Below are 11,181 nucleotides of genomic sequence, written 5' to 3' on the forward strand. Positions count from 1 at the left end.
ACTTGAGGGTTTAACTTCAATATTAATTTTGTTTGGTAAATTCTTTATGCAAATCTTATTTTTCTACTGGAAAAAGCAGCGGCTGAGTTTAGAAACCATGCAGTTGTGCTTATATGAACAAAAAGATGAAAAATACTCACAAAAACACACAAAACAGCTACAAAGAGAAACAAAATGACCAAAAGGAGACACAAAACAACTAGTGATGCACGATATTAAGATATTTGGCCGATACGATATCCAATATTAAGATTTCTGATATTGCCAATAAACGATGTTACCAATGTCAATATTCAGTTTTTGTTCACATGAAAAATGAGTATAAATAAGCACCGTGAGAACATGAAAACTATTCAAAAGAAGCCCAAATCAGATCACATAATCTTCTTTATTATGTAACAAAAGTAAAACATATTTTAACATATTTTAACATATTTAACGTTCAAGTCCAGGACCATTTAAGTATAAACATCTGTGAAATAGCAGCAATATCAAATGTAGAGACGAAGGAGCTAATGTTAGACAATCATCGGTTTTTCACATCGGCTAAATTTGTTAATCAAACCGATACCGATATATTGGAAAAAACACTAACATCGGCCGATTCTGATGTGGTCGCCAATATATCGTGCATCCCTAAAAACAACCACAAAATGACATCAGAGAAACACAAAAACAGTACAAAAGACACAAAAAGCACACAAAACGAAACCAAAAAGACACAAAAGAATCACAAAAAGACATAAAATGACCAAAAANGGACTAAGCTGCTTTACATTGTTGTAATTTAGTAGCGCATTTTCGTTAGAAATATGCAAATAATCATCAACTGACACCTATCGGATGTGCAGCTTGTGAAGTCCAAATTAGCAAAGCTTGTTAAAATAAAATCTTGGGAAATCCACACCCACCTAAAAGCAGCACTTGAGTCAACGTACTTAGTTATGACTAGTCATATATAGAAGCCGAGATGCATCATAAAATATGAATCTCTCCCCACATGATGGCCACTGGTTGCCTGCTTGGCAGCCAAAGTTTACAAATGCTACTCTACCATGCAAGTCTGAATGCGGGTGAGCTGGAAATAGTCTGGGTGTGGGATGAGGGACAGGGATGGTCCTTTCGCATGCAGCAGCTGTTTGATCTCCCTTGGTAGAGAGAGCGAGACGGTGGTTAGGTGAGGGGCCCGAGGGACAGAAAGCAGAGGAAGCTGGTTGAAAGAAACCGCTGGGGATTGCCATCTGAGGGTACTGCCATCCAGAGACGGTCTGCGGTGGCTGCATGAGGTGGGACAGACAGCAGCACAGATGCAGCGCTGCCTCTGGTCGACTCCACAAGCCGCACTCCAAAATTATCATACTTAAAGGAATATTTCACTTTGATATATTTCTGTTTGAGGGCTCACCTGCTACGCCATCAGTATGTCTGGGCACTTGTGTAGTGACAGAAGCAAGCAAAGCCAAGAAGAGCCTGGAGAGTTTGAGGAGGATGGAGAGGGTGATGATGGGGTACGTCATGGCTGTGAGGCACACTGGGGAGCAGCAAACCTCTCAACAACCTGACCAAGATGGACAAGCAGAAATAGAAATATTATGTGTAAAACACACCCTTCTTGTGGTGGCCGGAGCTGCAGTACACAGGGTTAAACTGGGTGCAAAGGAAATAGATGGTTTGAAATGAGCATGGGTACAGCTGTGGGCCGCTAAAAACACTCCAGAGAAGTTTTGCTGCAATCTCCTCCACTCTTAAAAAGATTCTGGTGTCTTTATGGGGTTTTTGGGGTTTCATGGAAGGAATCCCAACATGTCGATGGCGAGCGCAGGCATCTGTTAAGGTCTGTGTCGCAGTTGTTTGCTGTAGATACTAAACCTCTAGACGTCGTAAAAATGTTTTGTTTCTAACACTATCATTTATGGTGTAAAGCCAGAGGCTGTGTGATTGAATCAAACACAACTCGTCCCTGGATCTCATGACATAATTATGTTGCGGTTCCTTCCCAGAGTAAGTCCGTCATTTTCTTAAAAATACCAGAGAACAGCGAGCACATGTCACTTTGTGTTCTCTGCAAATTAGGCTGGTTTAGAGAGAAAAATGTGCTTGTGTTAATAACATACAATTTAGGATGTGCTGACAGGGGCCTCAAAGGGGGAAGTTCACCTGCTATTTTGTCATTACTTTTGCTCAGTGAATGAAGTCTAAATTTTATTGGAAAAGAAAAGAATGTGATATTTACTGCAGGAAAACAGCTGCATGTTTTCTCAACAGAGGCTGTGCAGTATTTTATCTTCCTGCTAGTAGAACTAAACTGTCTTCCAAAGCATTAGTGATTAGATTTTCTCTAAATGTGATTATAAATCTAAAACAAATATTGTGAGATTCCAACTCAGTGCGGATTTTAAGAAATGCTTTGATGAAAATGTCCGGATATTTTCCAGGGCACCACATGAGGGTGCTGTAACGCAAAGAATAAATCTGTATATGTCCATGCAGTTGTTGATCTCAGTCCCTAAAACAGGGGTGTCGAATCCTGCTCCTCGAGGGCCGCAATCCTGCATGTTTTAGATGTGTCCCTCTTCCAACACACCTGATTCAAATGATCAGGATCGTTATCAGGCTTCTGCAGAGCTTGATGATCAGCTGATCTATTGAATCCGGTGTGTTGGAAGAAGGAAACATCTAAAACATGCAGGACTGCGGCCCTCGAGGACCGGAGTTCGACACCCCTGACCTAAAACCTCACTTTCTCAGTTAATAGAAACTGATGAAGGGCAGCGGTGGTGTTTGATTTCTGCTAAACATTATGAATAAATGAGCTCAGAGTGCCAATTCACACTTCATTGCTTTATTCTTCAGCAGTACTCACAGAGATTAAACCGAACACCTTGATACCAGTTTGCAGTCATTGTTACATTCCATACTGCATAAAGTGAGCCTCATTATATACAAAAAAAACTGTTGTTTAAAAGACCGTATCTTCAACCACGAATCTGTGTGCTTTCTGGTGTCGATTTTTTAAAGTGGTGTTGTAGTCATCACAGCTTGATGCAAAATTTGCTTAAAACATCTCCCAATTTTATTCAATCTTACAAATGGTGAAAAACAAGAAAACTTCATTTACAATGGGTAATCTGTTAAAAACTTCAGTCATTTAGGTACATCTCAGTCATAAAACCAGTAATATCAAAGTCTATACAACGTGCATTACTACAGAGTTTGGAAATGGTGGAATCTAATGGAAAGTGATGAGCACCTATTGTTTTGACAGTTCACTAAATCTAGTTCATTCAAGGAATGGTTTGTGTCCACAGGAGCGTTGAGCTTAAAGAGTTGTAAACAACTGTGCACTGCAAAGACAACATTTAAGACTTGGATTAGGACTTTCCCTTTAAATATCACAATGTGTCAGATCTTGCAGACACAGCTTTAGCTGCTACATCCAATTGCCCAGCACCAAATACTTTTGATTAAATATATGTCAAATTCAGCAACGTGTTGACAGTCATGGTTTCATGTAGAAAAACATTCCCACTCACATTCGCACTTTCACACTCACCCATGTCACAAATGCAAGCACCAATGAGCAGTGAGGAAGCAGCACACTCTCCATTACACCTCCTGTCCATCACTGCCAGGGACATTGCAGTCATTATGGATGAGATGGTTGCAGAGTAGTAAACAAACACCAACAAAAAACAAAAATAAAAAAAATTAACAAAACAAAACAAAAAAAATCCCTGGTTTTAGACAAGTCCTCGCATTCCTTCAGACGGGCTACATCATCTCCTTCATTCCGGTGTCTCGTTCAGCAGGATTACTCGGCGGCAGCCTCTGGACTGGCTGCCGTCTCTGGCTCAGAAGGTGAAGCTTCAGCAGGTTTCTCCTCTCCATCGGCCGGTGCTGCTGCTGCCGCCGGTGCTGCTTCCTCGGCCTTCTCCTCCTCTGCCTTTGGCTCCTCAGCTGCAGCCTCCTTGGCTCCCTCCTCGCCAGCCTCGGCCGGTTTGGCCTCTTCAGTAGCTGCCTCCTCTGATGCCGCCTTCTCTCCTTCAGCTGGTTCTGCTGCTGCTGCTTCTCCTTCCTCTGCTGCCTCTTCAGACTCCTTCTTGGTCTTCTTGAAGGAGAAGCCGCTGAGCTTAAAGGAGGGTTTCTTGAAGGAAAAGCGCTTCTTCTTCTGCTTGCCGTCCTCGCTGGTGGATGGCGCGCCTTCCTCTGGCTTGGCAGCAGCATCTCCGTTTGTGGCAGCAGGTTCCTTCTCTCCGTTGGCCTCGGCGCCCTCTACTTTCTCGCCCTCTTCTTTGGGTGCTTCCTCGGTTGGAGTGCTTCCGTTGGCCTGCACATCGGCCTTGTTGGCTTCCTCTGCAGCTGGAGAAGCATCTCCGTTGGTCTTGGCATGACCATTCTCCTGGAAGAAATAAAAATGTAATTCTTAAACATGCAATTTCAAGAATTCATAGTCTGTACTTGTGCAATGTGGGCCAAACACTGGCCTGTATGTGGACATGTGTGTGCAAGATTACCCTGGACAATAACCCAGGATGATGTGATGTTTGATTAAATTCCCAGACTAGTTGTAACCAATAAGAAAATAGCCCTAAACCTGCAGCAACATCTGTTACTAGGAGAATGACGACAGATCTGTGGCTTTCAGCAGTAGGCTACTCGGTGAGACTGCAGTGCGACGCGCAGCCAGCAGGTGGCGTTCAGTGAGGCGTCAATGGAAACTACATAGGAATTTTTTCTCCCCCTTTTCTATTTTTTTTAAGGACCTGTGAAGTCAAACCAAAGTGCATTATTTTAATTCTTGCGGCATTCCTCTTGTGTCACGCTGATATTTTTTTTATTTTTTTAAATAACGTTTTGTTTTTGTGGTTTGTTTCTGCGCACCAAAAAAAAAAAAAAAAACGTGGCTCCTTTCTTGAACCTGGCAACAAAGGCGTGGTACCGTTTTTTAAAATGGCCATGCCACAGTGAGAGCGGCCACAAAAACCCCAGCTGCACACATTTCAACCGAATGAATTAAAAAAAAAAAGAGCAAATGTTTAGACAGTAAAACCTCAGAGCAGCTGTGAGATGTCTGAAATAAATCAACGAAAGCATGATTAGACCGAGCATGCATCTGGTTAGCTGTGCAGTTTCAAATGATTCATTTAAATCCAATTCATTTATCAATCTGCAGCTTTTGTATGAAAAAAAATGCTTAAATTTGGTGTAAATGGTTGCAAAAAAATATTGTTAAAACTGCAAAAAAATGAAGTGTCCAGTGAAAATGGGTACATGTGGCCACTTTCCCTGAATGCCGGTGAGCGTGGGGATGCGCTACAGGGAACATGGAGCACGCCATTGACGCAACACATTGCTCAAATTGAGGCGAAATTTCGTGCGAGCAATTAGGACTTAAATAATTAAACCCCCTCGTTTACCTGTCCGTTTGTCTTGGCTGCAACCGCTGCACCTTCTGCCGGCTTTTCCACCGCAGCCTCCTCTTTTCCAGCGGTTTTGGAGATTTGTGCTCCCATGCTTTTGTTCCAACAAAGGAACCCAACCGATCAAATGAATGAACAAAGACCGCAAGCTTCCTCTCCCCCTACAAAAAAAAATTTCAAACGCCTCCTCTCTTTGTGTTTCTTTCTTCTGCAAACCGAGGAATTAAAGGCGACCGCAGGAGAAAAAAAAGGAGGAGAAATGAGCTGTTGCGAGATTTGGGGGGGGAAAAAAACTGACCGGAGCGAAGGTGCGAAAGATTCTTGCAATTTTTTCCCGAGCGGAGTTTGTAAATGGAGAAATTGGCCCCGCCGCAAATGAGATGCGGAGTACAACGCCCCAGTCCGCTGATGAATGGGCGCCGGGGCCGTGACGTCACAGCCGGCCCGTCTCCGCCAATCAGAGCGCCGGAATCCGACGAGTGGGGAGGTCACGGGGTGGGGGGGCCGCGGACAATAGGAGAGGCACAACAACATGGCCTACAACTTGTTTTTGGAGTACACAGTCTGAGGTTTTAGGATTCATTCAGCTTCAGAATCTACACCCTGATTTAGATGGAGCTCAGCGGTGATGTGCTAAAAAAAAAACATCTGATAATCCTGAAATAAATAATCGATTTATTGATTCACAGGAGAACTATGAAAACATTTGTTTACATGCAGATGGCTACCACTGTGCACTGTTTGTTCATTCTCTGCACTGGGATAGAATTTGACTCACTCGTTCATTTTAAGTGTGTGATTATTGTTTTGTCTTGTGAAAAAAGTTTTGCAGAAATGTCACATTTAGCAGCAGGGTTGACCCTCTTTTTAATCAGCTCAGGATCTTAGTTTATTGTACAGACAATGAACAAAGTTCAATTTTATTTTCAAAATTTGTATATAGATGTATACAACTGAGGTACAGAAATGATCAGTTCAATATAGTTGATACGTAGCAGACGAATGTAAAATTGTGAAAAGAAAAACACAAATTTGTTATGCACCTTACACAATGATACAATCTTGAGCTGAATAAAAAGAGGGTCAGCTGCTAAATGTGACATTTAAAAAATAAAAATAAAAAAAATGAAATATTGCAGCGCATGCAGCTTCAATACATTATTTTATTTTTTTGTTGTTTGCTTTTTTTATCCTGTGGTTGCATGTTTGCTTGTTTTTGCGGCTTCATCACTTATAATTAAGCTCCAACTGACCATGTTTTTCATTGTCAATAATATGTCAGTTATTTTCTGAGGTAATCAATCAGTTGTTTGGTCGATGAAATGTCTTAAAATGGGAAAAAAATATTGATCCGTGGTTGCCCAAGTCTAAGATTACATCTTCAAATCTGTTGTTTTGGCTACAACCCAAAAACATTCATCTTATTGTCAGAAAACAGAAAATATCCAACCTTATGAAGATGCAGTCAGAGAATGTAAATGTCTTTTTCTTAAAAAATTGCCCAGCCTGAATGATCAGTTTTCAAAATAGTTGGCGATGAATTTAACAGTTGACAAATAATCGATTAATTGTTGCAGCTTTACTCTTCATGCATGTTTGTGTCATGTGTCAGCAGCACAATATTTTTATGTTTCCAGTACCTTGGTTTATAGTGCAAAATAAAATCTAAAAAAAAACATATTTTTTATAACTAATATATATATATAACTAATCCAATAATACACCAAATAATATGCCATGATATAGTGGATAACATATTTCTGTAGTGTGTAAAATACAGTTTAGCTTATGTATGTGCTTTACAGTTAAATGTACTCAGTACACAAAGCTGGAACAAATAGGGCATAGAAAGCTGTTTATCACAACTTTTGAATTAATATATGCATGAATCAAAACAACAGATTGATTTGGGTGGAGAAAGCACAGCTCAGCTGGTCTCATGTTGTGTCACCAGGACACCCTCCTGACATATGCCCACTCAGTAAACAGACGTCCCCTGGAACTATAAGCCCCTGCGCCCACAACTTCCCTCATCCCTCTTCTTGCATAATAGTGTCTTGTCTGCTTGTTGCAGCTGGAGCATCCCAGTGACCCAGATATAATGAGAGTTTATGGCTCTGTGCTGCTGCTGCTCCGGCAGCCTGCAGTGCTCCGACTCCACCACCAGCCACAAGTCTCCTCTCTCTGCCATCACTGCATGACCCACATCTCCATGGTTACCGGTCCAAAATGGCTGCGAGGGAGAAGCTGCACGTTTGCTGATGAGGGCTTTAGATCGTGCCTCCTGGTTGTGGAGAAGTAGGGTGAGAGTGAGTTCAAGACAACACACAGAGCAGTTTGAGGATTAGGGTGACTTCTTCCACCCTCCCTCAGCAGCTAACTAGGCCACGTTCATTGTTGTCATATTCTGATTACATGCAAAGCTCTAATTGTTGTGGTGCGCTGCCATGAATATGTAAACTTTGGAACAAAGCCAGTAGGGCACGGAGAGTCCTCAAATAAACAAAAAGGCTACTAGTTTTTAGGTTAATATTGTTCTTTTTTTTTTTTTAATTGACCACACTTTTCTTTTTTTATTAGCCTCTAAAATAACTGGGCTGTTCACGTGCAGTAAATGTAAATCTCTACAAAATAATAAAGAAGTGGGTTTAGAGCAAACATCTATAAAAAGTTACATATATTCTAATTTTCCATTTGTTTATATAGATATTTTTAAATTCTATTTTGGAATTATAGTTACACAAGTTTTGGTTTTTTTTTGTGTACTGTATGTTGTTTACTTTGTATATTTTATACATTTTTGCACACTGGATATTTCCCACGCTGTATTTTGAACATTGCATTTTACAAATATTTTTATTACCTTAATTCATATCTGCAGTTGGTTTTAGCACTTCCTTGAGTAGTTTTTGTGCCAGAAATGTGATCAATAAAGTAAAAATCTAATAAATAGGCTATATTAAATGACTTGCCTGCTACTGTGGAGAATAGCCAAAACAATTTGAGATTTTACATATACAAGCACGAACCATTTTAAGATGAATTTCCAGTTAGAAATTTGCCCAAGAAATTTATTTTGAAGCAGAATTTGACCCAAAACCTGAAGTGGCCAGTCCAGTCAAGCTTTCTTAAGGAGTATGCACTAACTGAACAGATTTGCAGATGACTTAGAAGTGTGCTGAGGCTCAGTAAGTTCAGCATTACCTCAGATTCAGGTCAATCAGATTTGTCTTCATTTGTTCCACATAAAAAAAATGTCCAAAATGTCATATATAGGCTGAAACTGTTGGACCATGAACTGATGTTTCAACTGACAGGAAATTATTTAAAAATCTTGATAATTTGCTATTCCTTTCAAGCCAGTGGTCAAATAAAACTACATTTAGTTGTACCAGCTTTTCACCGTTAGGATTTGCATCGTCTCTCAGTTTTAAGTCATTGTTATTCAGATATATTTAAAGTTTGGTTCGTTGACATTTGAAGTTGGCGCTTTGCACTCTGGGAAGCTGTACAGAAACTGATCAGTCTAAATGAAAATGGTAGTTAGTTGCAGCACATATGCTATAAAACATCAAGTGAGTCCACCTGATGGACCTTTGACGGCAGAGTCGCTAGTTTGGGTCCTTAGTTAAGCAAGTCACCGAACTCTAAATGGCCACCACTGCATGTGCACAACAAAGATCTGGCTTATTTTGAACATGAATGATGTAAAACCGATGGTCCCCGTTACACTGCATTTGACTTTGAATGATTTTGAAACAGTGCAATTAATAAATCACAAAGGCTCTTTTAGGATATACAATGTGTGGCTGATAAAAGCGGAGTCTAATGCTTTAATTCAGTTTTATTCAATTCAGCAGAAACTTGCAGGGGTTGCGTTTGCTGCTCTTTGATCAATGTGAACTATGGTTTAATCACACACACTGTTTGACTGACACAAGTCCAGTCTCGTTGTTTAACAGCCATATTTTTTATATTTAGCACCACATCAGAGCCAAGATTTAAACTGTCACATCAGTAGTTTTTCAAATTCATTCCTTCTTTTGTGACAGTCCCACTTTGGGCATCTAATCGCTCCATCACAAGCTTTAAATTCACTACATGGTGAATATTGACCTGAAACCTGACTTTTATAGAATATATCACATTATATCCCCAAATCATTGAGTCCTACTCTTAAGTAACTTCTTAACTTCTCATTCGGACAAGCTTTACTAGCTGCTGACCCGAAGGAATGTTCAGTGAATTAAGGTCAGAGGTCAGCATTGTGATTCATTCTTACATTCCTGAACAGGTTTAAATCAGCTCTCATAAAGTATCTAAAAGCTCTTCATTCTTATTTCAGTAAGGATTGTTTGTGCTAATTCTTGCAGTACACGTTTCATTTTACAGCCACACATCCTTCTCTGTGGGGGAATTTTTGCTGATGTTTCAAAGCTGCAGAAGGAAAACAGGTTTTTCCAATTTCGGTTGCGTTTGACTATTTGTTTTGTAAATGAAACGACTCTGTCTAGTCGTTATTCGTGTTCCATGTGGCTTTAAATTCCAACAAAAGAAGCTCAGCAGGTGATTTCATGTATTATCAGCCCTTCAGGTAGGGAGGGAACTCCTGCACACGTACCCTCATGGGAAACTGTTGACAACACAAAGGACTGGACTGGAAAAAAACACACCCAAATGACTGTTTATCAGTTCTTTTGGCTGTTTTTGACTTTAGAGCCTCGTTCATCTGTTTTTATGTGAAAAAAAAAAATGCCCCCAAAACTGTTTCTTACTCACATTTCTAGAGCAAACATGACACCACGCAGACAGCACTGCACGACTGGAACAAAAACAGACTATTTGCCAACCTTGCCCTGTTTTTCAGTCACTCCAAAGACGAGGAGGTGTCCCCGTTCCTCGTCGTAGCCTCCCATTGGAGGAAAGTGGTGTCAATCAGAGCTGTGGGTCCGTGTGGATCCGCATCAGCCGTGCGCAATAACAGCTGCGTCAAGACAGCCGCACGCAAACGGGAAGACAAACCAGCTTGTTCCATTCACAATAAAAGCAGAGAAGTTGTAATCGTTCATCTGCTGCGCTCATCATAGGGCTGATGTTAATGGTGTGGAGGAGTTATCAAGAATTAAAGACAACAAATCAGCTTTGGTTCATCTTTCTTTTCACACTGGTTCTGACTTATTTGCATTGGCTTACAGCTGAATATAAATGGAGTTTAAAATTCCACAGTTTGCTTATAAAGCCATGAATAGTTTTGACCCCTTAAACCAGGGGTGGGCAGTCCTGGTCCTCGAGGGCTACAGTCCTGCATGTTTTAGATGTTTCCTTCTTCCAACACACCTGATTCAAATGATCAGCTCATCATCAAGCTCTGCAGAAGCCTGATAACGATCCTGATCATTTGAATCAGGTGTGTTGGAAGAGTGAAGCATCTAAAACATGCAGGACTGTGGCCCTCGAGGACCAGGATTGGACACCCCTGCCTTAGATCATCATCACAGCGACTCCTCTGGTTCCCCCATTCACGCCTCGAAACCAAAGGTGACAGGACTTCTTTAGTTATTGCGTCCAGGCTCTAGATCCTGTCCTACTACTGGTAATTTCATGTCACAAATAAAGGCCCACTTTTATTTCCCCCCTTTGCTACTAGCAGCTTTACTCTTAGTCCACTCTTAGTTTTCTTTTTATCAGCCTGCTGTTTTGTATTGATCTGTTTTAGTCTTTCAGTCTTCTGCTATGTTTGTTCAGTCTCTTTTTTGTTCCA

General features: G+C 40.8%; 1 protein-coding gene across 1 annotated transcript; it reads right to left on the reverse strand.

The window, feature by feature from the left end:
* Positions 1 to 2,826: 2,826 nt before the first annotated feature.
* Positions 2,827 to 5,698, reverse strand: marcksb (myristoylated alanine-rich protein kinase C substrate b). Its single transcript, XM_008276910.1, has 2 exons — positions 5,418 to 5,698; positions 2,827 to 4,399 (listed from the first exon to the last, which is right to left on the reverse strand). Exons 1-2 carry the CDS (start codon positions 5,511 to 5,513, stop codon positions 3,812 to 3,814), a joined length of 684 nt encoding a protein of 227 aa, XP_008275132.1. The 5' UTR covers positions 5,514 to 5,698; the 3' UTR covers positions 2,827 to 3,811.
* Between the last annotated feature and the right edge of the window lie 5,483 nt (positions 5,699 to 11,181).

The sequence above is a fragment of the Stegastes partitus genome, unplaced genomic scaffold (genome assembly GCF_000690725.1).
Source record: "Stegastes partitus isolate 25-593 unplaced genomic scaffold, Stegastes_partitus-1.0.2 Scaffold83, whole genome shotgun sequence".
Taxonomy (NCBI): Eukaryota; Metazoa; Chordata; class Actinopteri; family Pomacentridae; genus Stegastes; species Stegastes partitus.